We start from the raw sequence: 24,286 nt of genomic DNA on the forward strand, positions 1-24,286 counted from the left end.
GGCGGGGCGGCGGGGGCGGGCGGCGCCGCCGGTGGCAGCGCGGCCATGCTGCGCAACGGGGCGGCGGGCGGCGGCCCCGCGGCGGGCGGCGCGGCGGCGCAGCGGCCCGTGCGCGTCTGGTGCGACGGATGGTGAGTGGGGCGGGCGGCGGGGCCGGGCGGGCGCGCTGTCGCGGCGCCGGAGCAATAAACCGTGTTGGCAGCGCTGGTGCCTCCGGCTCCTCTGTGACCGTGGCGGCGGGGCGGGCCCGGGCGGCTCCCCGCGGAGCTGCCGCGCAGCCCCGGTGCCTGCGGCAGCCGGACGTGACCTCGCCGGGGCCGGGAGCGCCCTCGGGCCGCGCCGGTGCGCGGGCCCTGGCGGAGCCGCCGGGCCGGGCCCGCGGTCCTCGGGTGCCCCCGGGGCTGGGGCGGCGCTGCCGCCCGTGCCTCGGCGCCCCCGGGGCGGGCTGACTGCGGCGGTGCGTCCCCGGAGCCGGCTGCAGCGCGGCTGTCCCGCACAGAACCGCCCGTGACCCCCGCAGCCCCTGGGGAGGGCCACCCCCGGCTCCCACGAAGTGCCGCCCGTGTCCCCAGACTGAAGCGGGGCCGTTGTCTTTCTAGCTATGACATGGTGCACTATGGCCATTCCAACCAACTTCGCCAGGCTCGGGCCATGGGAGATTATCTGATTGTTGGAGTCCACACCGATGGTAAGAGGTTTTCTCAGCTTTTCACCTCATGCTGCCTCTAGAACTGCCCAGCAACGTTAGCCCCAAGAGCACGGAGATGTCCTGATAGGAAGCAGGCTTCCTCCTGCATCTCAAGGAGCAACAGTTTCCAAAAGAAAAGTATCTTCCCTGGGTAAGGGAGTGGAGTTTCCCCTTTGTGGAGCAGGGTTGAGCAGTTCAGAGCTTGCAGGCTTTGAGGTGTGGGCTGTACTCTGTGCTGTAAAAACAATTGAACCAGTCGAAAGTCAGTCTGGTTTTGCTGGTGCAAACAGCAGAACTGATAGTCCAAACCAAATTGCTGTGTGGAGAAAACTCGTTTCAAGCCTATCTGACAGTTAAGTGCTAAGAACTAGTTCTTGTGCACGAACAAGGATTTTAAATTGTTTTACGGATGCATATTTTCTAGCATGAACCGAGCACAGCATGAAGCTGTTGCTTAGAAGGGGGATTTCCCTGTGGAGGCTGCTGGGGGGCCCAGGCAGTGTCCCCAGCAGGGAGCACCTGGGTACAGGGAGGCACTGAGACCTCTTGTCATCCCAGTGAATTCCAGGGCCCTGGTTTTGCACTTAAGAAATGCAACTGAATTAAAACCTTCTGATCTAGCTGGGGCTTCCTTCTCTACCACAAACCAATTCCAGGCTGAGTTCAGGCCCACAGTGAAGTTCACCTGCCTGTGGAATGAGTGCAGCTCCTGTAGCTGAGCATCTTTGTCACTGCGGTTCGTGCTTTTAACTGGGTTTTTCTGTTTCTTGCCCAGAGGAGATTGCCAAGCACAAGGGCCCCCCTGTCTTTACACAGGAGGAGAGGTACAAAATGGTGCAAGCCATCAAGTGGGTGGATGAGATTGCTCCAGGCGCTCCCTATGTCACCACACTGGAAACCCTGGACAAATATAACTGTGACTTCTGTGTGCACGGGGGTGAGTGGCACTCGGGCGAGAGCTGTGTTGCAGAGGCTCCCTGGAGCTTGCGTGCTCTTGGTTTCCCTGCTGCAGACGAGGAACGTTCTGGCTGGCGCTGGGTGCCTTGTGTACGGCCTGTCCTCTGGTGCCCATGGTGGTCGGGGCAGCTGCTGCTGTTCTGTGTTCTGGAGAAACACGTCTGTGTGCTCAGCACCTGGGGTGGCCAGATCCCTCGGGTTTAAGCATTTCTTCACTTACCAAGGTGAAATGTGTTGTCTGACAATTATCCTGAGGTTGCTGTTAGCACAAGCAGAAATCTGTGCATAGGAGAAAGTAATTTGCCAAACTTAAACACGAAAAATGCTGTTTAAAAAGTGCGCAAAAATGCACATGTTTATGTCTACTTATCCTGGGATGAGATCAGATCTTGACAAGCTTCTCTCTCTTTATCTAGCTGATAAGCTGTTCAAGGGCTTAGCTGACCGTGTGGTCAGAGACACAGCTCTTGCTGTGGACACTTTTCAGTTTACAGTCACTGGAGAGAACCACTATTCTGGGGAAACATTCCTGACCTGTACTCTGTCCCTTGCTGGGACTGCATCTTGTGTTTGTTCAGCCTCAGCCCCGCCTCCCTGCCCCTCCTAAGGTATTTTGTTCATTTAATCAGGAGTAGTCTTTGCACTCAGTTCATGTATCCTCCCTCACCTGATCCACCTGCTATTAGTAAGCCAAGTACTCCATTAAATGTAAATAAATCATTAATCTTCTATAAGATAGGTACGCCTTTTCATGTGGACAAGGTGATTATTGAATACCTTGTTAACTTAATTCCCTGCCCTGAACGTGTGTTCAGGGTATGTGACCCCTTGCTCGGCTTGGTGAGGGATTATGGCGGCAGAGGAGCGCTCACGGCCTTTGCTCCGGGTTCCCCACGTTTATCCCTCATGCCACATCGTGCAGTATTCCTACGCGAATAATGCTGCGGTGTTGCCAGCTGTGTTTGTGCAAAAGGTAAGTTTTGAAATAGCTGAGCCCGGATGGGAAGGTGCCGGGCAGCAAACCCGTGTTCCGCCTCTCCCCGGGCGCTGCACCTGCAGCCTGTTTTCCCGAGCCCGGGCTGAGGTGCGGGGCTGAGCGCAGCTCAGCGAGGGTGCTGGGAACGGCTGCTTCGCCGAACGAAAGCCAGCTCAGGCTTTCATGTGTGAAGGTTTCGTACTGTCACTAGCAGCAGGTCAGAGGTGTTTCTGTAGTCGGGAACCACCCAAAGATGAACCGGGATTAACTCTGGAGAAGAGCAGCTCGATGTCGCTGTGGACGTGCCATCACTGAGGGAAAGAACTGGCTGTTGGAGGGCTAATTGACTGAAAAAGTTGAAATGTGAATCAACAGCTAAAACCAGTCCTAGAGAGTTTAAGCTTAAGGTGCTTTTTAATACTGAATCTGGTGGGAGCTGGTTATTGTCATTCAGACCATAATTCAGTCGCGCCTGCTGGTGGATTCACTGCAAGGGCACCCAGCTCAGATCTTCTGGACTGTCTGAAGAGCAGCGGACCAGATGGCCAGTTGTACAACAGCTTTCGTGCAGGAAGGCTGGAGCTGCAGTTCTGAGGCTTTTCTCTCTCTGCAGATGATATCACCTTAACGGTAGATGGTAAGGACACCTACGAAGAGGTGAAGACAGCGGGGCGATACAGGTAACCCGTTGCTACTTACCTTCTTAGCCTGTTTTGGGCAGAGTTTCTGGGAGTTCGTGCCCAGAAGGAAAGTCAGATGAAACACAGCCATCTTCAGGTCACACTTCGATTTTGGTGCAACGTGTCAGAGTTTCAGTTGCTCCCACTGTTTTGGCTCCTGGGGAGTGCTGCAGACCAGCAGCTGACTGGACTCAGCTCTCTTGGGAAGCCTGGGCAGGGTAGGCGTGAGCAGCTGCTGTGGTGTGGAGAAGATCCAGAGCTCAGCAAAAAACCACTAAACTTTACATGAAGAGCAGGTAGAAGGAAGACTTTCTCAGGACAGTCCCTGGTTTGGATTTATCAGGTGTCACAGCTGTTCCTGTGGTTGTGGTGGGAAGAGAGAGGCGTGTGCTCCTGTGGCTTCTGCTTTATCCTTTGCTTGTCTCCCTGCAGGGAATGCAAACGCACCCAAGGTGTGTCCACTACTGACCTGGTTGGCCGCATGCTGCTCATGACTAAGGCTCACCACAGCAACATAGTGAGTCACAGGGCTTTGGGTGGGAGTTGGGAGTCCAGGGCACACGCCAGCTCCTGCCTTTTGCTGTCCCAAGTGGCAGTGGAGCTCCTGGGTGCCTGGAGAACTGGCGACCTGATCATGGCCAGCGGCAGCAAAACACTCTGCTTATGTTTGCTTGAGCCTGGCCGAGACCACAGCGTGATCTCGGCCCGTGCTGCTTTGGAAAGACCTGAGGGGATAAAAGCTTTGATTCCTCGTGTTTGGTGTGGGCTTCAGGGACATTATGGGAACTACAGGCTGCAGCTTCTCCAGGCTGAATGCACATGGTGCAGTCGCATAGATCTGTCAGCCCCATGCTGCCAGGACTGGAAAGCCTCTTCTTCCCGCTGAGCTGCACGCTTCTGCCTTCTGCTGTCTCTAGTCTTGTCAAACCTGTCCTGAGTCTCCTCAGCTCGCTACCTGGTAGATAGCTAACCTAACCAAAGGAAAATACAGGAAGTAGTTTTACGTTGGTTAACGAGTTGAATTGACTTGGTAAACAAGCAGTCCAGTGAATGGAGTCACCTAGACAACGGCAGGGCTGAGACCAGGGATCCACAAGAAGACTCGGGGTGGAGGGAGATCTTTCAGTGTGCTGAAAACCGTAGCGTGTAAGTTCACGCCAAGATCTGGCGCAGTCTGCAGATCTGAGCCCATCTCCAGCAGAGCGTCTCTGGGAGAAGGACGGACACTGTCCTGCGAGGGGCTTACGTAGCTGAGGGAGGACGTAGGTTGTGCAATGCCCTCAGGTCTGCAGGTTGGGCAGGAGCCACTGTCACTGTGGTGCCAGGCTGCAATCAGATAAGGACATGTGTCCTCTGACTCACGCTGGGACACGACTCTGGTTTAGGCATTAACTGGTTTGTCAGCATTTGGTGCCAGGGACCGATGGCATGCGGCCTGGCCCACACCTCGCAGCACTTGTGCCACACACGAGCGTGTTCTTGGTTGGATGAGCTGTGTGAGTGCTTAAACGTTTTGACTCTTTATCTCCCTTCAGGATGAGGACCTAGACTATCGGAAGCACACTGACAACTTTGGGAAGGTAATGTGAGTTCTGGTCACGGATGTCTGGTTGTTGTCCTGTCTGAGAAGGATTCCAAATGTGCTTTCTGGCCTGTGTTGCAGGCTTGTTTTCCCCCACATCTAGCAGTAACCTCAGTCAATGTCTGCAGCCCCGTAAAGCAGCTGCCGTAGTCAGTGGCACAGGCAGGTGTGGCCGCCCAGGGCCAGTGAGTGAGATGAACTCCAGCGACGCTGTGGAGCTGCTGCACCCATTGAGCCTTTGCTCTTTTTCTGGCTTGCTTCTAAATCCTTTATTGCTGCTTCCTTTGGGACCCAAGTGCCTGCAGTTCCAGCCTAGGGACAGCCCCTGTGGATGCTCTTTCTAGTGCTCACCTTTTTAAAGGTGTTGCATTAGGTCTGCGAAGTGTTTATGTATCAGGCACGTGGCTGCGCCGCAGAATCCATGTGCCTGGTCGTGGAGCGCAGAGCAGTGCTGGGGTTCTCTGCTGCCTCTAAAGAGCGATCAGCCCCCTTTTTATTCCTGGGTGTTGGATTGTCCCCGATTAACGGGCACCTGGACCTACAGCTTGAGTAAGTCTTTTTTTCACTCATGGGGGTTTGCTGGCCAGGCTGAACCATCCTCTCTGCTCTCCAGTGTGCTGGGTTTTTGAGCAGGCTCTATGGGGCCGGTTGCTCCAGCATGGATGTCTCCTGGTGCTGGGTCTGTGGAGAATATCTGGGCACTAGAGACCCTCATGACCCTGCTAGCTTGTCCTGGTCCGGCTGCGCTGTTCTGGTTTCTATGTGGCCGCCAGGCAGCGAAGCTGCCTGGGTGACTTTGTGGCTGTTTCCAGAGCTGCCGCACGGCGGGGACAAAGCTCTGTGCTCGGTTACCGGCCCTTGGGCAATCCCTCCTGCTGGCGGTTCCATCGCTGCCCCAGGGCTGGACAGGAGCGTCCCGGGCTGTTTGTGTCCCTTGGCGAGCCTCGCCTATGCTGGAAAACGAGGTTTCCTCTTGCTTTCCTCCTTCCTGAGCTTTCTTCTCGGCGTCTCCTCAGCTGGCTGTTGAGGGGACGATTTGCATGACCCTTTGGTGCCAGGAATGTAGAAAGCGCAAACTGCTGGGAGCTGTGACGGTGCCGCACTGAGGCGGCTGCCGCTGTGCTGGCAGGGGAGGAAAGGTTCAGTGTGTGTTTTCCCAGGGGCCGAAGGGTCACAGTCCCTGGACTGGTGTCTCACAGTTCCTGCAGACATCTCAGAAGATCATCCAGTTTGCATCGGGGAAGGAGCCACAGCCAGGAGACACCATCATCTACGTGGCTGGAGCCTTTGACCTGTTCCGTATCCTTGACTCGGTTCTGTCAAGAGAGTAGCATTGGTCTTTCTGTTTCTTGTTCTCATGTTTTGAGGCACCAGATCAGGATATTTGCCTTTTTTTTTTGTTTGTTTTCTGCAGGTGCCCATGTGTGGGGAGGGGCAGGAGGTCTTACTGGCAGTATCTCAGTCCCAGGATACTGAGAAAGTAGCTGCAGCTCCTCTCTAGAGAGACGTGTGGCTGTTGGAGGGTGTCAGGAGGACACTGGGTGCTCTCCACACTCCAGTGATCGTGTTCTGGTCCCTCGTGAGCACTGGCCGTCACAGACCAAGCGGCTGGACAGGGCGTCTGGAGCAGATGCTCTGTCCCTGAGGCAGCCTTTGGAGCTTTGTGCCAGAACACCAGGAATTCTGGTCAGAGGCAAAGTTGAGTCCATGTAAGGTGGAGCTGAACAGATGCCTGGCTCTTGCCCTGTTCTGAGCACATGGGCAGCAAGTAATGCAAAAATAAACCCTTTGGACTCCTGTCTCCCACTGTAGTTTTTCAGTGCATCTGCTTCTGCCTTCCTTTCCCTATTTTCCGTGTTAGCTTAGATTCCTTAAAGAGGGGAACAGATATCGGGCATGTGGATTTCCTGGAGAAGGTTCACCAGCTGGCAGAGAAGCCCTACGTCATTGCCGGGCTGCACTTTGATCAGGTCCGTGTGTAACGTTGTCCAAAGTCAGAGCAGCTTGGTGGCACCTGCTCCTCTGAAACACACCAGTCATGTTGGCCGGGGCAGGATTGTCCTGCTGGGGAAAGTGAGAGGGAAGGGGGTTGTTTGTCTCTCTCCTAACTGCCTGGTGCTTCGCTTTAGGAAGTGAATCGCTACAAAGGGAAGAACTATCCCATCATGAACATCCATGAGCGAACGCTCAGTGTCCTGGCCTGTCGGGTGAGTGCTGTGGGCAGTCGCCTTTGCGCTGTTGGGCAGCTGGGGGTGTCACCTGCACGAGCCCCGTGGTGTGCGCGGGGAGGCGGCACCAGCGCGGTGGCTTTGGGCACCGCTGCGCTGCGGGAGGAATTGCCAGGCCCTGCCAGACCCGGGCACCGAGCCGCCTCTGTCCCACGGCAGCAAAGGGGATTCATGCAAGGCGCTGCTCTGCTCGACAGCTCTGTTCTTGTAGAAAACTCTCCCTGCAGCAGGGGAAACAAATTGGGGAAAGAAATGTAGAGAGGCCCAGAAATGTGTGCCCTCAGCAAGGAGCTCAGGATTTGCTACATACACACTACCAGAAAGTGTATTCTTTAGTGAAACAAACAGATTTGGTGTGACAAGCAGTGGCTGCCCAGCCCACTTTCCTGTTTCTTTATTTGCATTTCTGATTCTAGAACCAGACGACCTGTCCATCTGTTTAGGAAGGAGGCTGACCTCTGTATTTTTTTTTTTCTCTCACATCTGGACTCTTTACCTGTTTTTCTTTCTAGTATGTCTCGGAAGTGGTGATTGGAGCCCCCTACGCTGTCACTGCTGACCTGCTGGATCACTTCAGGGTGAGTCTTTGTGCTCAGACATGCATGAAGGTGTTGGGGTGTGCTGTGCTTTGGGAGCTCACGCAGTGCAGGAGAACACGGGTGTAGAAGCAAGATGGTCCTGCCCAGTGGGTGAAGGGACCTGCAGATGCGCTGCCGGGGCGGTACGGGGGCTTTGCTGGTCTCCAGGCTGTGCTGCAGTGAGTGCAGGGACAGGGAGAGTCCCTGTCACCTTTGGATCTTGTCAGCGACTTTGTGTCCTTTTGCAGGTGACACTCGTGTGTCATGGGATGACCGAGGTGGTGCCGGACAAGGATGGTTCTGATCCATACGAGGTGAGTTACCAGCTGCTGCTGTCAGTGTTTGGTAGATGCGGCACAGCTTCGTTGTGTTCCTGAGCCGGGAATTTGTGCTGCGGAGGATGCTGCCCAAGCAGGTCCTTGGCAGGTGATGCTGTTTGTCATCCACCCCTGTGGGCAGCTGCTTGGAGCAGAGCCTGTAAATCATCCCCAACAGCTCTGTTCTTTTAGTCACTGTTTTGTTTTGCCTGTTTGTGATGCCTTCACGGCAGAATGAGAAATCCTGTCATCTTTGCTCTATGCCAGTCCTGAGCAGCCTTGCTCAGCTCCCATATATGTGATTATTTATCAGCAATTATTTATTCTGCCTCCTAGGGGATCACGTTATGTCGTGCCTGGCTGGGCACCCACAGGACCTGCCGTGACTTCTCGGCTTCCACTGCTGAGCTGTAAACCCAGAGGTCCCACATGTTTTTCACGGCTGAATCTGTTGTGTTTGTTCACAGGAACCGAAGAGACGCGGCATTTTCCAGCTGGTGGACAGCGGCAGCAACCTCACCACTGATTTAATTGTACAAAGAATCATCAAGAACAGGTTGGTTTTCTTCATCTCCCAGTCTGTCATATGCTGTTCCATCCAGCTTGTCTGAGGACTAACTAATGGGATCAAACAGCAAGAGAAAGGGTTATTTAAAGGCACAGAATCAGTGAACTGCTCCTTCATCTTCCATAGCTTGAGCTGGTTACTGAACAGGAAAAGGAACAGCTAAAACTCCACTATGTCAGAATGTGATTCACAGCGTGTTTTATTTTTTTCCTCCTCCTCTATTAATAACATTTCCCTGCTGTATTCTTGGAGATTTAGCGTGTTGCTTCTTTCAGAGTATGCTTTTTTAGGCCTTTACCTTCAGTGACCTTGGCTCAGGTCAGTGGTAGGTTTGGTTTCAGTATTACAGCACTAAGCTTGGAATTAAGCATGGAATAGCAGCATCTTCTGCAGAGGGAGAAATAAATAATGTTTGGCCCGTGTGGGAGCCTGGGGCTCTGCAGTGATGGTCGTGGGCAATGGAGTTGCTGGAGAGGGTTCTAAGGATGCAACAGCGTAGGTGGCCGCGCTCCCTGCTCTGGGTGATTTCAGCCTGTCAGGGATGCGGGTCGAGGGGAACCTTGTGGCGTTTTGTGTTGATGCAGGCTGGAGTTTGAAGCCAGGAACCAGAAGAAGGAAGCAAAGGAGCTGGCTGTGCTGGAGGCCATGAAGAGGCTGGACGAGAAGCGCTAGGCCAGCCCTGGGCTGTTGCGGGGGCTGCGGCCTCACCCTCCCAAGGGGCAGGAGGCTCTTCTGGAGGGACCCTGGATGGGGACACTGGGGCCGGCACCCCCTTCTGTCCAACTCCTCCTGCACTAATTATGCAGAAATAATGAGTCGGGATCCTGCTGCCTAGTTGTTCCTCTGTTAATCAGCCTCCATCCCCTTTCCCAGGAGGAGACTTGTCAAGAGAAAAAAAAAATTGTTTTAATTATAACTAATGTTTTAACATGTTGATGTGCTTTTACCTCCTGCCATTTCTGGCTTTCAGTAGGAGGGAAATGCAGCAGCCACCCAGGCCCCCCTGCCCCCCAGGTCCAGCTGTCCTGACCAGCATCTGGGTTCCAGAGTCCCTTGGGCGGTGGCAGCTGGACAGACGGACGAGAACGGCCTCCCTGGGGAGGGACGTGGCACCGCGGTGCCACCAGCTGGCCCCGCGCCCGGGGTTCAACCACCTGCCTTTTCCTGGCTGCTGCCTCTGCACAAACGGGGGACCCAAAGCTGCGCCAGGTTTAGCGGGTGAAGCCTCCGCGGCAGCCACTGATGGGACTGTTGGCCGCCTGGTGTTGATGGTGGCTGCAGGGGCGGGTGGCACAGGGACCCCCAGTCTGCAGGGTCTTGGGGGAGCCCTGGGGACTTTTGCCAGAGGCCGTTCCTGCACAAGGCAGCAGGACCCGGTGCTGGCGCAGACCATGCTCGGAGCCCCGGTGCTGCCGGGGTCCCCCTGTGCCGAACGCCGGCTGCAGCACCCCGGCTGTTCTGGAGGGCGACACCCAGCACACATGTCCCTGCAGCAGCGCAGCGCCTGGGGACGGCGCTGGGCTCAGCCCCCTCTGCCCCCGACACCCCCGGGTGTCCTGGGCCGCTGCGCGGGACCGTCCTTCCCCTTCCCTTGTCCTCTGTTGTACACTTTTGTTGCTGATCATTAATAAAATGCTGAAGAGTCGGGTGTTGGTCTCTTTGGGGCTTGGCAGCACAAGGGGCAGGAAGACTCTTCAAGTGGCTTTTCCTGGCGCTCTGGAGCTGGGAAAAGCTGCTGTGGCCCCAGAACCGTCTCGCTGCCCCTGGGCAGCCCGGCCCCAGCTCTGGGCTCGACGGTTTGTTCTGGTGCGGGGTTGGAGATCACTCTGGCTGGAAGCTGTTTGTTCTTGCCATGGGAGGATGTTTTTGCTGAATTCACTAGAAAACTGAAGTGGACCGTGTGAGGGTGTTTTTTCTGTGTTCTGGGTTTTAATGCTTTTCGGACTCGGAAATTGCAGCAGAATTTGTGCTGGAAAGGTGAGTGTGGTGGGCAGGCACGTAACTGATGGGTATGGAGGGAGGAGGTGACATGAGTTACTCTGCTGATCGTTTCATGCGTTGCGGTACCAGAGCAGCAGCTGTGGGCAGCCACCATCCATCTGTCCTGCCTGGAGGGGTTGCAGTGTGGACAGATCAGCCATGGAGCTCAGGGTCTCGTGGCTGCACAGGTGCTGATCCCAGCGTCCATGTTCACATGTTGGCATTTCAGTAATGAACAGGATATTCATGGAATACATTAATGTCATCTGTGACAAGAGCCAAGACACTCACCTGTGTGGGAGAGCTCCCTGCTGAGCACCAGGCTGGGGAGCTGGGGGCACCCGGAGCCTCCTGTCCCGTCCCCAGAGCCCCGGGCGCTGGGCAGGGCCGGACTCCGGGGGGTGACGCTGGCAGAGCTGCTGGAGCAGCCGTGTCTGCAGCGCGCAGCCCCCTCCTGCAGAGACCGCAGGAGAGTTTGTCATCAAAAACAAACAACTCGGCTGTGGTGACACATCTACCCCGGGCTGAGCATTTGCATGTTGATGAGCTGCCTCTGGGAGGCAAACAGGTACTGTTGTTATTAAAAACTGACAGAAGTGGTTTATTTCTGCTTTTGCCAAGCTCGGCTGTCTGCCTGCTGGTGTAACTTTATTGCCTGGAACCGTCAGCTCAGCCGCAGTGCATGGAGCTGCTGTTCCTCGGGGGCCTCTGGAGCAGCTTCTGAGTTTATGCTTAAAACTTTTGTTTGACATTCCTTTCTGCAGGCACCTCTGGACACTTCAAGCTTCTGTTTACTGGCAGCCTGAGAGTCCCAGGGGGACATAAACAGGCACGGAGTTAAAAGCGGGGAGGGTGGGAAATGGTATGAATTTTAAGTTTGTGGCTTTGTTTTCTGTGGGTTTTTTTGTTTGTTTGTTTAGTTTTTTCCAGTGAGTGCAGAAGATCCAGACCCTGGTTCCTGCACCCCCCACAACAAGCTCCCCCACCTTGTGATGCCAATGGCAGCATGTGCCCGACATCTCTAGTAGGAACTAATTCACTGGACAGTTGTACCAGGTGCTTGAAATCCTGCCCAAGCAGCCACAACCCCAAGGGCAGCCCCAGCTCCAGTCCCTGCAGCTGCCAGACCCCAAGTGGGGATGGGGCTGGTCCCCCCCAGCCCTGGGCAGGGGAACGGGCTGCGCAGACCACCCGTGCCCAGCAAGTCCCTGTTGGCCACTGGAGCCCAGACCTGCTCCTGGCAGCTGCTCCCTTGCGCCAGGCTCTGCAGCAGTCAGGACCGTGGCTGTGCTGAGCCAGCCACACCGCTCCGCCCGCAACATTCGCCACCCGGCAAAGCCCCATCAGCTGCTACCGCTGCCCGCATCTCAGCCCCGCGCTCCACGCGCCATCCCCACGGCTGCACCGCTGTCAGGGCGGCCACTTGCCGATTGCCATCAGTGATATTTTTTTTTTTTTTCACCAGGCGTTTGAGCAGCTGTTCACGGGAGCCCGTGCTGATGCTGCTGAGGGTCCCCGCGGTCAGTGTGGCAGGAGATGGGTGCTCAGTCTACCAGGACCCTGCCGTGATGCTCACGAGGAATGGGGGCTCAGGCTGCACCCTCCACTGAGACCATGCTCAGCTCCAACCCCTGCAGCCCGGCTCTCAGCACCCTCCTGTCACCAGAGCCTCGAGCACATTGTCCCAGCCATGGGTTCAGCAGCCTCACGCTGAGCTGCTCCTCAGAGCCGGGGGCTCCCCTCCCCAGCACCTCCCTCCCCTGCAAGGATGGACACGATAGGGCAGCCGAAACACTTTTATTGTCACCGTGGAGCCACCGGTGCCGGCTCAGGCGGCTGCGCAGTCCCCCGGATCCAAGGACACTGTCACGTCCGCCCTGCACCGGAGAGCGCCAGGGGCTCCGGGCAGCAGCCGGCAGCTCCGCGGCTCGGGGGCCACATCAGTCACGCACGACGCCTGCGGAGAGACCGTCAGCGGCGACTGGGGAGCGGGGTCCGGGGCGCCCCGGGTGCCCGGCAGGCAGAGCACCCTGACCCCGCTCCCGCTGCCCCCAGGCAGCCCGGTACTCACCGCGGCGGGGAGCAGCGCCCCGGGGCTGCGCTCGGCGGGTCCGTCCGTGTGGGAGCGGCGGGTGTGCGGGGCGCGGTGGAACCCGGAGAGCAGCCCCGCGGCTCTGCCCACCGAGTAGAGGCGGGGCCCGCCCGGCGGCCGGTACCAGGGCTCGGCGGGGCGCAGGAGCCAGAGGCAGAGCAGCCCCAGCACCGCCCGCATGGTGCCGGGACAGCGGGACGGGGCCGCCACTGCCGCCTTTATAGCCGGGCGGGGGAGCCGCCCCGCCCCGCCCTCCCGGGGCGGCCCCGCAGCCGCCCCCGTTACCGAGCGGTTCTGCCCGCCGGGGTGGGTCCCGGCACCGCCGCTCCCGCCCCCGAGCACCGATCCCGGCAAGACGGCGGACACCGGCGCGGCGAGCGGCGGCCGCACGGTTACCGAGGGCGGAGCGGCGCGGGGGGCGGAGCGGCCGCTGCCCGGGATGTCGGTGCCCGTCACTCCTTGAACTTCCACTCCTGGCGGCACATGGGGCAGTGCTGCTGCACCGGCTGCGAGTTGAGCCACTTGAGGATGCAGTGCATGTGGAAGCAGTGCGAGCACTGGCCCCACACCAGCGGGCAGTCGTCCCCGGGCACTTTGCCTGCGGCACGGACGGAGCGTCAGCGCGGCCCCGGCCCCGGCCCGGCCCCCGCCCCGCCCCGGTCCCCGCCCCGGCCCGGCCGCGCTCACAGTCGGGGCAGCAGCCGTTGAACGCCATCCGGCAGATCCCGCAGTTCTCGTCGTTCGCCACCCACAGCCACGCGGCCACCGCGTGCCAGCTCCGCACGCGCACCCGCATGGCCCCGCCCCGCCCGCCGCGCCGCCGGAAGTCCCGCCCGCCGCCCCACAAGACCCCGCGCACCAGCGCGCCTTCCCTGCTTGGCCCCGCCTCTTCCGCTTCCGGCGGCGGCGGCAGCGCGGCCGGAAGTGCGGGCCCCGGAGCGGAGCCGCCATCATGGCCGACAAGATGGACATGTCTCTGGACGATATCATTAAGCTCAACCGGAGCCAGCGCGGGGCCGGCCGGGGCGGCGGCCGGGGCGGCCGGGGCCGGGGCGGCGCCACCCGCGGGGGCGGGCCCGGCCGGGGCGGCGTGGGAGCCGGGCGAGCGGGCGGCGGCGGCCCCGTGCGGAACCGGCCGGTGATGGCCCGGGGCGGCGGCAGGAACCGGCCCGCGCCCTACAGCCGGGTACGGGCCGGGGGCGCCGGGCGGGGGGCGCGGGGGCCGGGCGGGGGCCGGGCGGGCCCGGCGCTTTGTGCGCCCGGCGCCGCTGAGCGAGGCGCCGCTGTCGTTGCAGCCGAAGCAGCTCCCCGAGAAGTGGCAACACGACCTGTTCGACAGCGGCTTCGGCGCGGGCGCGGGCGTGGAGACCGGCGGGAAGCTGCTCGTGTCCAACCTGGACTTCGGCGTGTCGGACGCGGACATCCAGGTGCGGGGGGGCGCTGGGGCCGGCGGTGCCGCCGCCTTCCCGCCCGGGAGGGAAGGGCCCGAGCCCCGCGCTGGGGGATGCCGCTGGTTTGTGCCGCCCCTGCCCATCTGCAGCGGCCCCGGGGGCTGCGGAGGGGGGAATCGCCGTGTTGGAGGGAGCGGTGGCGAGCGGCGTCGCCCGTGACTCTGCGCACGGGGGAAGCGCAGCTGTTGGGCTGAACCCGACTGCGGCTGGAGGATTCCGTGTAAGCTCTCAGCATCTGCCAGGCTGTAGGAATTCTGTGGCTGCGCTGTGCCCACGTTTGCACACTCTGTCGTTGTGGGACCTGTTGCAGTCTCATTCTGGGAGCGCTGAGCTGCTCCCATGTGCGTGTCCGCCATGTAACTGTGGGGAGGTGTTTGTGAGGGAGAACACGCTCCCTGCACTGCAGCCTCTGTGCTCCCTGGTGTCTTACACCCTCCTGTCGAGTTCCCCGTTGGGGGCTTGTCTCTTGTTCCAGCCGTGCTTTGGGTAAGAGCCTGCGGGTCTGTCATCCGGGCATGCAGCACCAGGCTCTGGTTGGGCCGTGGCTCCCACGGGGCCGCGGGGACGAGCGGGCGGTGAGTTGGTCAGAGCTAAATGGTCACAGGTACCAGGCGGGTGCCCACCAGGGCTCTGCCAGCTCCGTCACACTGCAGATTCCTTTTGAATTGGCATCTGGTCCTCACCAGGGAAGAGCAAACAGCTCCTCGTGTGCTTTCTTCATCGGTCAAGTCACTCCAGTCACTCTCTGCCGATCTGGCTCTGCTGGAGGAATTGGACGTGAGCGTTTTCAGGTCACGTAGTTGCTGGGTTCTGCACCTCAACCCACCTCTACTTGTGCGAGTCCAGGTTTGGTTTAAATACGGTTCTTAGTGAAGAACCCATCTGATGGGGCTGAGCTGTGGCAGAACTTCCACCTGTGGATTATTTAGTGGCAGAGCTGACTGTGTGGCTTTGCACCTATTTGTTACTGCCCACCCCACAATGTAGCACTGCCTCAGATGTGGCGATGGCGTTGTGGTTTCTATGCTAATGGCGTCGTTAACGAGGTACCTCCCTGGGTGCCCCTTGGAGCCGCGTTCTCTGCAGCACCGAGCGCCGTCCTGGCTGCATCTGCCCAGCGCTGTGTCAGCCCTGCGGGGAAGGGGCACACAGGGGAGCAGCCGCAGCCCTGCCCGAGGTGCCGCTTGCGCTGGGAGCAGCAGAATGTTTGTGCAGCCCGTCAGAGCCGGGCAGCTGTCACGGGGCAGCTGCTGGTCAGGCCCTGCGGGATGGGGCCCGTCCCCCGGTCCCTTGGGGCAGATGTGGAGCTTTAGAGGTGGGAGGTGCTGCAGAAGCAGTGAAGCTGTGGTGTCTCTGTTGGCTTCCTAAAGTTAACGTCTGTGGAACAAAAGTGGTGGTTCTTTTGCTGCCCCTTTGTTTCCATCCTTTGTGACAGCAGATGACATACTTAAGCAGGGGATGTTCTTGATCTCAGGTTTTGGGGTATAAACCTAATGGCCTGTTTTTAAATCGCACCTGGTCTAGGAAAGATTTAAGGAAAATTTAAAAAAGAGTCCAGCACAATGGAACCGCGATCATCTTATAAATCCCTGTGTTCGTACAGATTGTTGTTCCTCTACGAAATGGAATAGGTCCGGGTTGTTTTAAATACTCACCCCACGGACTCAGCCGTAACAAACACAGCAGCAATTTCCCTGTAGCCCACCGTGCTGGTTGTGACCACATGCCCTGCGACTGGGGACTCTGAGCTCCTGCTGGTTCTGCCGCCACAGGAGGTTTCTGAGCCCCGCTCTCCAGCGGCGCTGCCTCCGAGTTACTGGCACCGTTTTGAAAGGTGCTGGCAGCTGCCGAGGGCAGTTGTGTCTGGGAGCTGCTGCACGTCGACAGCTCTGAAGGACGCGTGCGCTCCTCTCCTTCTTGTTCTCAGGAGCTCTTTGCAGAGTTTGGGACCTTGAAGAAGGCGGCCGTGCACTACGACAGGTCTGGCCGCAGCCTGGGGACGGCAGACGTGCATTTTGAAAGGAAGGCGGATGCACTGAAGGCGATGAAGCAGTACAATGGGGTCCCCTTGGATGGTGAGTCTGCGGGGCGGCTCCGTTGTGTGTCCCTGGCTGGAGCAGCCCCTGTCCCCTCCCCGGCTGACGGGCTGCTCCCCCCAGGGCGCCCCATGAACATCCAGCTGGTCACGTCACAGATCGACACACAGAGGAGACCGGCACAGAGGTGAGAGCAGTGCGGGGCCCCTGTCTGCGTGGAGCGTGGGTCTGTCTGCTGTGGAGCAGACTTCGCGCGTGTCGAGGTTAACCAGAATGCGCTAAAACAGTCACTTTTTGAAAATGACAGTGTAAACAGAGGTGGCATGACCAGAAACCGCGGCGGTTCAGGAGGATTTGGTGGTGGAGGAGGCAACAGGCGAGGGACTCGTGGCGGGGCCAGAGGGAGAGGCAGAGGAGCTGGAAGAACCTCCAAACAGCAGCTCTCCGCAGAGGAACTAGACGCACAGCTGGACGCTTACAATGCCAGGGTGAGCGCTGGGGCAGCGTGGGCGGCAGGAAAGGGAAAGCATTTCTGGGTTGTTGGGCTGAAGCCGTTGTCTCCCCGTGGAGCCGAGCCCAAGTGGTGCCTCGTTCTGGCAGTTGGCTCTGCTCCCCAGAACACACTGTCAGCTGCCGTTACTGGGCCGGCGCAGGGTGGGCTCCTCATAGGCAGGAGCAGCTGGGGGGAAGAGCAGCTGCGCAGCGAGACCCACAGAGACCACGAGCTGCAGAAAAGGAATGGGAGTCAGTTCTGTGGGAGGGAGACAAAACGGAGGTGAGAGTGTGAGGGAAGCGGGATGAGCAGAATTCCAGAAAAACGTGGCCTGGGAGTGTCTGGTGGGTTAGAGCAGCTTCTCAGGCGCAGGGACGTGTCCAGAGGAGTATTTGGCGCAAGATGTGCTGGAGGCGGCACAGCCGCACGCCCCTGGGCTGGCACCCGAGCAGGCCGGGGCTGGAGTCCCTGCACCCTCTGGCAGCCCCGTCAGTTGTGCTGGTTCATGGGGATGGGGTGTGGGGGGCAGTGCCGGGGTGTGGTGGCACCAGTGCGTGCGGTGACGGCTCCTCTCGTCTCCTCTCTTGCAGATGGACACCAGCTAAAGTGGCGGCGCGGGCGCAGGACGGACTCGGCTCTGGCCCCCGCTCCCCGGGCTGCGCGGGCGGCTCGCACCGACGGGATTTGTTTTATTTTTGTTCCGGGATAGGTTTTAACTCCTGTAAAGGTTTTTTTTAATTCCAAACAGACCTGTTTTGTACCGAGTTATTTTTGGGATAAATTTTACTGGTTGCCTGTTGGGCCGAGGTGGCTTTTTCACCTTCGCCGTAATAAAATAGAACCGTGTCTAGAGCTGTGCTCGCCCGCGCGCGCCTTCCCGCGCCCCGCCCCGCCGCGCGCGCTGCCCAGACGATCGGTCCTCCCGCCAGCGCGCGCGTATCTCCTGGGCCAATCAGCGTGCCGGGCCGCGGCCGGAAGTGAGGCGCAGGCTCAGCCTCCTCTAACGGGAAGTGACGGGCGTGTCCCGGAAGTGCGGGGGCGCGCGGCGGCTGGGCGGATCCCGGCGTTGTCCCGGCGGAGGAGCGGGCCCGGTAGGGCGGGGCGGGGGCCGCGGGGCCGGGGGGTTCAGGGCGCGGGGCCGGGCCGGCCGCACCGCCCCCGCTGGCTCGGCGCGCGGCCGGGGAGCGGGGCCGCGGGCGGGGCCGGGAAGCGCCGCCGTCCCGGCGAGACCCGCTCGGGAGCGGAGCTCTCGGGGCGCGAGGCCCGCGGGCGGGGCCAAGCGCGGCCGGTTCGGGGCGGCCCGTGCCCGCCGGGTGTCCCGGGGCGGCGGGAGGGGCCCGGGGCGCGGTCGCTCCCGCTTGTCGGAAACGAGATTTTCCAGAGAATGTTTCTGGTTACAAAACGAGGAGCTCGGCCGCAGGTTCCTCGGGGCCGGTTGATCCTGCGGCGCCGCGGGCGGGTCGGTCCCGCAGCCGGGCCGGGGCTCCCCCGGCTTCCGGGGCTCTGGGCAGCGAGTCCGAAAGTCGCAACTTCCTTTTTCGAGGACGAGAAGTCGCGGTCGCACCGAGTGGCTGATTTGTCGCCTCCAGGGTTTCGGGTCTGGTCCCGAGCGCCCTGTCGCTCTGGTTTTCCAGGTGTCCCTGTCCCGCAGCCGCTGGGCACAGACGGTGCCGTTGCCGTGTCCTGGTGAGGGGGGCAGACGGACAGGTCACGCTCCGGGTGCAGCCACAGCCCATTTGCCCACGTAGCTGGTTCCCATCCTGGGATGGGACTGGGGGATTTCTGCAAACCCGTGCTGTGAGCGTGGGGAACCGCCTGCGCCTGCCTTGGGTTCTGCTCCTGATGGCGAACGCCTTGTAGGTGATCTGAGCTCCGGGGTTAAACCCAAACAATAGTGTTACCTCTGCAAGGGCTGAGGCCCTGAGGGGCAGCCAAGCCTTCCCGGAGCCCGTCACCCTGGGCTGAGAGCTGGGGAGGGTGACCGGGGTTCTCCGGGACATAGCAGCGTAACCTGGGCATCCCCAAGCCGTGTCCCAGGGCAGCGTCTGTGTCACCGGGTCCCTTTGCTGCCCCCCCGGGCGCCAGCTGAGCCCACCCGGTTTCTGATCCACCCTCCTGAGCGGCCGTTGCATGTGCGGAGCAGCTCGGCCTGAGCCGGTGTCAGTTCCTGCTCCCTGTCCTTGTGCGAGCTGCTCCAGCTGGAGAACACCCAGCAGAAAGGAAGGGGGACTGATGGGAGGGAATTCCTGCAGAACGGGTCACTGATGATTGAGTTCCTGCAGAAAGGCAGACTGACGGGATCAAGTTCCAGCGGGACTGTATGCGGCCACGGAATCTTTCCCGTGCACTGGGGAAGCAGGAAGGGTGGGGACGGCTGGAACTGGCGCTGCTGCGTGTTCCCGGCTGTGCCATGGCCTGATGGATAACAACACTAATTAGCTCATCTGAGGAGACTCTGACTAAGTCTGGTTCACTAGTGCCCTGGGTCCTGGTCCTGGAGAGTGATGAAGCTGTTGTTACCACCATCTGCCCGAAAACAGGCGGGGAGACATTCCCAGCCGTGTGTCTGTCTGGCGGAAGGTGGGGCTCTTGCACTCCGTGCTGGTAGCTCCTGAGAAGCGCCGAGAGAATCTGGAGAACCCGCTGAGCGGGACAGCCGAGCACAGTGCCCGGGCAGGAGGCGACTCGGCGGCTGCTCTGTGTGTCGTGTCCGCGCCAGGGGTGTCCGTCCCGCTCCGGGCACAGGGGAGAAAGAGAAGAACCGACCTGTCTGCGGGACGTCAGCGCCCAGACCAGAGTGGCTGATGGTCGCTCGTTCAGACTGACCTGGGGGAGAAGCTTTGGGTGTGCGCGGATCAGAATTAAGCCGTATTTAAGTACTTTGCCTGTGTTGTTGTATTTGTAGCAAAGATTGTAGCTCTTGATGTATTTGGAAACCAGGCACCAGAGCAGCGAATGCGGCTCCATCTAAGTCGCGTGTGCTCGTGCGGGAGCAACAGATAATGGCAGAAACACCTGGATCCGGCAGCAGATCATTTGTGAAGGATTTTCCTTGTACAAAAAGCTATTCAAAAGCTGCCACTGACAGTTTTTCAGGTCTGTGGAGAGATCAAGTTTATATTTGCCGTGGGGTGACCATGGGGCACATCAGCAATGGCTGAGGATGTCAGGGGCTGTTACCGAGGTTTTAACGGGTGTTGGCGTCACTGTTCACCAGCCCTCGGTGTTGGAGTCTTGGGCACCGAGCCAGATCTGCATGTTTTCAACCCGTTATCTGTGTCACCGTCTGGGTGTGACACAGATCTTTGCAAAGGGCCAAGCGCGGGATCAGCTGAGCCGGTGTCTTGTTCCGCTGCCCGGGGCAGCTGGCATGGAGCACATTGATCCGATTGACCCGATCGAGTTACGGCCGGGAGCTCCCGGCTGCTGCGGGGGCTCCTGGTGGGGCCAGGGCTGTTCTTGGCTGGGTCATGCTGTGGGGAGCAGAGCTGAGTGGGGCTTGTTTAGGCCCAGGTTTGTTCTGAGCGAAAGCTTCGCCCAGCTGATCTCGGGAAGGGAGCACTTGCTTTCTCTGCACCTGGGGCACTGCCCTGCTCAGCTGATGAGCAGAGCTCCCAGGCTGGATTTTTCCTCCCTCTTGCATGAGCCTCCATGGGCTGAACATGGACCTGGGCTGTGGGGGGTCTGCAGGCGCCAGGGCGGGCTGTGGTCCTGGGGACAGCGCTGGAGACAGCCCAAGAAGGGCCCGCGCTGGCGCGGGGGTCAGTGCAGCGACATTCTCCTCCCCACTCCAGTGTAAGTCGCGCGTGCGAGGATGGCAGAGCAGGAGCCGACGGCAGAGCAGCTGGCCCAGATCGCAGCTGAGAACGAGGAGGATGAACACTCCGTCAACTACAAGCCGCCTGCCCAGAAGAGCATCCAGGAGATCCAGGAGCTGGACAAGGATGACGAGAGCTTGCGCAAATACAAGGAGGCACTGCTTGGCGCCGTCACCGTGACTGCAGGTGAGCTGGGATGGTGACACCTCCTTGAGCAGAGCTCCCTCGTCCCCTCCAGCCTCATCCCTGCTCCTGCCCGGAGCTGTTCTCCTCCTCCTCTTCTTCCTCCTCTTCCTCCTCCTCCTCTTCCTCCCAGCTCTTTGCCTTGGGCAGAGTATGAAGGCGAAGGCGCGTCTCTGCCTCCCCCCGCGCCCGTCCCTGCCCAGCAGCGAGGCCCAGGACCGGCACTTTGTGCCTTTGGGGGGTGTTTTGGGGGGAGTGCAGGGGGATGTTCTCACGGGTGTTCCTGCTCTTTCAGGAAGGGCCCTGGAAGGACAAGGAGCTGTGCTGCCTGGTGTCAGGGTGGGTGTTTAACAGCCTCTCCCTTCTCTTCTAGATCCCAACGCCCCAAACGTGGTGGTGACCAAACTGACGCTGGTCTGTGCTACGGCGCCCGGCCCACTGGAGCTGGACCTGACAGGTGAGCGCGGAGGATCCCAGAACTTCTCTGGAGCCCCCACTGGTAGCAGAGCCGCTGTGCCGGACGCAGAGGAAAGGGCCAGAGCCTCCGCAGGGTTCTGCACCTGGAGCCCGCGGCCGTGTCCCCCAAGAGCTTCTGTTCTCTCAGAGTCCTGGTTCTGCAGAGGCCTGAGCTGCTGGCTGGGGCAGCTGCAGCAACAGCAGCTTCGAGGTGGTGATGGCCCCAGAGCAAACGTCTGCAAAGGGATGTTCTGGCATTAAGTGCTGCAGAATCCCTGCATGGGGCGTCGTGTGCCCGGGCGGTGCAGCAAGGAGGGTCCTGTCAGACACGAACGGATGAGCCGTGTGCTGCCCCCTCCTGTCACTTCAATTCACCCCAGAGCATGATACGAAGGGACCCTGAGCAACCCTCTCCCTTCTTTGCAGGTGATCTGGAGAGCTATAAGAAGCAGGCGTTTGTGCTGAAGGAGGGTGTGGAATACCGGATAAAAATCTCCTTTAGGGTAAGAATTCAGATGTGAAAACCGAAGAGCAGGGGGAACACTGCAGGTGGAACGTTGCAGGTGGGTGGGCAGCATCTCAGGATGCATCTGTAGCCCTCGCTTGTCTCTGCAGGTCAACAGGGAGATTGTGTCGGGGTTGAAGTACATTCAGCACACGTTCCGGAAAGGCGTGAAAAGTAAGTGCTGCTCTGTGCCAGGGCCCGGGCTGCCCACATTGCCCCCCAGCTCGGAGCGAGAGGGGATGTTTGGTTGCCCCCTCCCTGCACAGGAGCATTGGGGTCTGTGCACATGGTGACCGGTGGCCCTGGCTGTGCCCGCAGCTCTGGACTCGGTGCGCCATCCCGGCCGGAGCGGCAGCGAATGGGTCACTGCAGCCAGAGGCTCTGGCTGGGGGTCGCTCCCCGCGGGGGGAGCCACTCCTGGAGTGAACAGGGCTGTTAACGGGTGACATTCGTGTTGTCACAGCTGCTGTGTGGATAGTTGTAGCAGTGACAGAGCTGCCATGTGCTTTAGCCTTGTCCCAAATGCCGGGGAGGCTCCTAAACAGCCCCATGTGCCTCTTTTTCTGCCCCTAGTTGACAAGACCGAGTACATGGTTGGGAGCTATGGCCCCCGCGCAGAGGAATACGAGTTTCTGACCCCCATGGAAGAGGCCCCAAAGGGGATGCTGGCCCGGGGCAGCTACAACGTCAAATCCAAGTTCACAGACGATGATAAGACTGACCACCTGTCCTGGGAGTGGAACCTGACCATCAAGAAGGAGTGGAAGGACTAACCCTTCCCCGGCCAAACTGAGAGCGTGAATCAGACAGTGGCTCCTGTAGAAACCCCCCCCATACCAAAGTGCTGACGTTGGAACCCTCTTCCCCTTCACACCCCGATATCATTTGACCAGAGCTCAGTTTGTAACGTGCCCCCTCCCCAGAGAACCGCTGAGCGCACAGACCGGCCTGCGCTGCCCGAGTCCAGCTCCTGCCCCTGTCCCGTCCCAACGCAGGGCGGCAGCGCTCGCTCCCCTGGTGCAGCCCTGTGTCCTGCGTGGACCCTGCGCTCAGCTCCTGCACGGCTCTGGGCGGCTGCTGCCTGTGGGGAGCTGAGGAACTGACGCCAGGTGGCTTTCGAATCTGTTTATCAGCTAAAATCACGTCCGGCCCCTCCCCAGCCTGTGCTGGGCACGCTGGCGGCTCCATTTGTGGCTGTTCCCCATAACCATGATGCCTTAACGTGTAACACGGATCCTCTCGGGAGGGGGCCCTGCCCTCGTTAACACTTTTTAAATGCCACCCATCCTGCCATCCCCTGGCATAGCGCTCGCCCTGGTCACGCCCCACATGGGTTACTAGGAGATTCACAAGTTCCCGCTTTGCTGCTGGTCTGTCCTTCACCTGGGATGGGACATCTCCAGGGGGGAGCGTGACACCAGGTGACAGGTGCCCAGAGCCGCCCACGGGTCCCTGGCCCTGCCCCAGTGAGCTCCGGCAGCCTCAGCGGCATTGGCGGGGGCAGCCAGGCCAGCGGGCGCGGGGGTCACCGGTGCTGCCGTCACCTCACGGTTCTCGTTGCAGCCATGGCAGCTGCAAAGCACTGAAATCCCAGACAGCACTGGCCGCCCCGAGCTGCTCCGGCTGCGGATGGGCTGGCAGCTGCTGCAGCTGCTCCTGACACCACAACACGGAGCTGGCGAGGGATGGGTGTTCCCAGCGGGTGATGCCTTATGTATCTGTGCTGCCTTCACAGCCTGTGCCTGGCCCGTCAGTATCTGTTGCCTTGACACCGGCCCCGCAGCCCCGTCCGATCCCACCACGCTGAAGTCGAATTAGAACCGGGACCAAGTATCTGCGGCTTCCTCGTAGCGACGTCTTTGCCTCTAACTCACCCTTGCCCTGCCCCTAGAGAGAGTTTTGTTAATTTGATTTGGTGCATATTGTCTGTAAATCCTCAACACGGGATAACAGGTTTGGAATCATCGTCTGCTTCTCCTTTTATGACAGTTAAATAAAATCTTTCAACTGACTATCTGCTCTGTGTTCTGGGTCTGTTCTGGGACTTCCTGGGTCTGTGGCAGGAAGCAGCAGAACTTTGTTTCATGGGATTTCTGCAAACGAGCGGGAGCAGAACCGCAGGGCTCGCGGAGCTGTGACACGGGCCGCGGGACCATCCTGGAGCAGGAGAGGCAAGAGGCCCCGGGTGGCGTTTGGCTCCTGGCCCCAGCCCTGGCTGCTTGTGGTTCTGCACCAGGGGTGCAGGGACGCGCAGGCGGCAGCTCCGGGGCAGCAAACTCGGGGTCTCATGCCTGTGAGGAGCAGGTGGGGTCGAGGCCGCCCATGTCCTGTCCACTGCAGCCACGGAGCCAAATTCCTGCGCAGTGAGAGGAATGAGAACGGAACCCAGGAGCGCTGCTGTGTGATAAGAGCCTGCGGATGTTTGCAGAGTGTGTGGTGTATTTGTGCTCAGGATAAGAAAAGTGTGGCTGGGAAAAGCTCTTTACAGAACTCGCAGCACTTGAGCAGCTGCAGAGGAGCCGCTGGGCCCCACTCCTGGCTGAGCCACTCGTGACAGGAATCGGGTGCTAAGGGACCCGCTGGGTGACAGCGCAGCCAGGCCCCGGGCCACTGTGCAGCCGCTCCAGGAGCTGCAGCTCAAGGACACAACCCCCAGCGCCGGGGCTGAGGTGGAGCTGCCTGAACCCCCGTGGGACCC

The 24,286-nt window shown here is 59.8% G+C and overlaps 5 protein-coding genes across 7 annotated transcripts; 3 read left to right on the top strand and 2 right to left on the bottom strand.

Annotated features, from left to right (window-relative positions):
• The first annotated feature begins 40 nt into the window (after positions 1–40).
• PCYT2 (phosphate cytidylyltransferase 2, ethanolamine) lies at positions 41–10,219 on the top strand. 3 transcript variants are annotated; one of them, XM_065647645.1, is made up of 13 exons: positions 41–131; positions 600–688; positions 1,464–1,625; positions 3,235–3,301; positions 3,734–3,818; positions 4,837–4,881; positions 6,044–6,182; positions 6,771–6,853; positions 7,013–7,090; positions 7,624–7,689; positions 7,938–8,003; positions 8,474–8,562; positions 9,159–10,219. In XM_065647645.1, exons 1-13 carry the CDS (start codon positions 46–48, stop codon positions 9,244–9,246), a joined length of 1,143 nt encoding a protein of 380 aa, XP_065503717.1. In that variant the 5' UTR covers positions 41–45; the 3' UTR covers positions 9,247–10,219. The 3 variants fall into 3 exon arrangements, with proteins under 3 accessions (XP_065503717.1, XP_065503719.1, XP_065503718.1); XM_065647647.1 differs by lacking the exon at positions 1,464–1,625 and having other exon boundaries at positions 61–131; XM_065647646.1 differs by lacking the exon at positions 4,837–4,881 and having other exon boundaries at positions 71–131.
• Positions 10,220–12,335: 2,116 nt separating this feature from the next.
• Positions 12,336–12,926, bottom strand: NPB (neuropeptide B). Its single transcript, XM_065647880.1, has 2 exons — positions 12,626–12,926; positions 12,336–12,511 (listed from the first exon to the last, which is right to left on the bottom strand). Exons 1-2 carry the CDS (start codon positions 12,824–12,826, stop codon positions 12,383–12,385), a joined length of 330 nt encoding a protein of 109 aa, XP_065503952.1. The 5' UTR covers positions 12,827–12,926; the 3' UTR covers positions 12,336–12,382.
• A 73-nt stretch (positions 12,927–12,999) lies between these two features.
• On the bottom strand, positions 13,000–13,468 carry ANAPC11 (anaphase promoting complex subunit 11). Its single transcript, XM_065647881.1, has 2 exons — positions 13,334–13,468; positions 13,000–13,244 (listed from the first exon to the last, which is right to left on the bottom strand). The coding sequence occupies exons 1-2, from the start codon at positions 13,440–13,442 to the stop codon at positions 13,099–13,101; spliced, it is 255 nt and encodes an 84-aa protein (XP_065503953.1). The 5' UTR covers positions 13,443–13,468; the 3' UTR covers positions 13,000–13,098.
• A 91-nt stretch (positions 13,469–13,559) lies between these two features.
• Positions 13,560–17,478, top strand: ALYREF (Aly/REF export factor). Its single transcript, XM_065647948.1, has 6 exons — positions 13,560–13,832; positions 13,942–14,073; positions 16,025–16,172; positions 16,257–16,320; positions 16,441–16,621; positions 17,217–17,478. The coding sequence occupies exons 1-6, from the start codon at positions 13,599–13,601 to the stop codon at positions 17,229–17,231; spliced, it is 774 nt and encodes a 257-aa protein (XP_065504020.1). The 5' UTR covers positions 13,560–13,598; the 3' UTR covers positions 17,232–17,478.
• Positions 17,479–17,630: 152 nt separating this feature from the next.
• Positions 17,631–23,594, top strand: ARHGDIA (Rho GDP dissociation inhibitor alpha). The gene is made up of 6 exons (XM_065647720.1): positions 17,631–17,717; positions 20,421–20,630; positions 21,001–21,084; positions 21,510–21,586; positions 21,699–21,762; positions 22,162–23,594. The coding sequence occupies exons 2-6, from the start codon at positions 20,441–20,443 to the stop codon at positions 22,359–22,361; spliced, it is 615 nt and encodes a 204-aa protein (XP_065503792.1). The 5' UTR covers positions 17,631–17,717; positions 20,421–20,440; the 3' UTR covers positions 22,362–23,594.
• Positions 23,595–24,286: the final 692 nt, after the last annotated feature.

This window comes from Caloenas nicobarica, chromosome 18, assembly GCF_036013445.1.
Source record: "Caloenas nicobarica isolate bCalNic1 chromosome 18, bCalNic1.hap1, whole genome shotgun sequence".
Lineage (NCBI taxonomy): Eukaryota > Metazoa > Chordata > Aves > Columbiformes > Columbidae > Caloenas > Caloenas nicobarica.

Bases quoted from the DNA above. Each gene is read 5' to 3' on its own strand.
- ANAPC11 (XM_065647881.1), bottom strand. From the start codon at position 13,442: ATGCGGGTGCGCGTGCGGAGCTGGCACGCGGTGGCCGCGTGGCTGTGG. The intron at 13,245-13,333 runs GTGAGCGCGGCC...TCCGTGCCGCAG, and splicing joins CAACGGCTGCTGCCCCGACT to GCAAAGTGCCCGGGGACGAC.
- PCYT2 (XM_065647645.1), top strand. From the start codon at position 46: ATGCTGCGCAACGGGGCGGCGGGCGGCGGCCCCGCGGCGGGCGGCGCG. The intron at 3,302-3,733 runs GTAACCCGTTGC...GTCTCCCTGCAG, and splicing joins AAGACAGCGGGGCGATACAG to GGAATGCAAACGCACCCAAG. The intron at 3,819-4,836 runs GTGAGTCACAGG...ATCTCCCTTCAG, and splicing joins AGGCTCACCACAGCAACATA to GATGAGGACCTAGACTATCG.
- ARHGDIA (XM_065647720.1), top strand. From the start codon at position 20,441: ATGGCAGAGCAGGAGCCGACGGCAGAGCAGCTGGCCCAGATCGCAGCT. The intron at 20,631-21,000 runs GTGAGCTGGGAT...CTTCTCTTCTAG, and splicing joins CGCCGTCACCGTGACTGCAG to ATCCCAACGCCCCAAACGTG. The intron at 21,763-22,161 runs GTAAGTGCTGCT...TTCTGCCCCTAG, and splicing joins GTTCCGGAAAGGCGTGAAAA to TTGACAAGACCGAGTACATG.
- ALYREF (XM_065647948.1), top strand. From the start codon at position 13,599: ATGGCCGACAAGATGGACATGTCTCTGGACGATATCATTAAGCTCAAC. The intron at 14,074-16,024 runs GTGCGGGGGGGC...TCTTGTTCTCAG, and splicing joins TGTCGGACGCGGACATCCAG to GAGCTCTTTGCAGAGTTTGG. The intron at 16,321-16,440 runs GTGAGAGCAGTG...TGAAAATGACAG, and splicing joins CAGAGGAGACCGGCACAGAG to TGTAAACAGAGGTGGCATGA.
- NPB (XM_065647880.1), bottom strand. From the start codon at position 12,826: ATGCGGGCGGTGCTGGGGCTGCTCTGCCTCTGGCTCCTGCGCCCCGCC. The intron at 12,512-12,625 runs GTGAGTACCGGG...GTCTCTCCGCAG, and splicing joins GGGCGCTGCTCCCCGCCGCG to GCGTCGTGCGTGACTGATGT.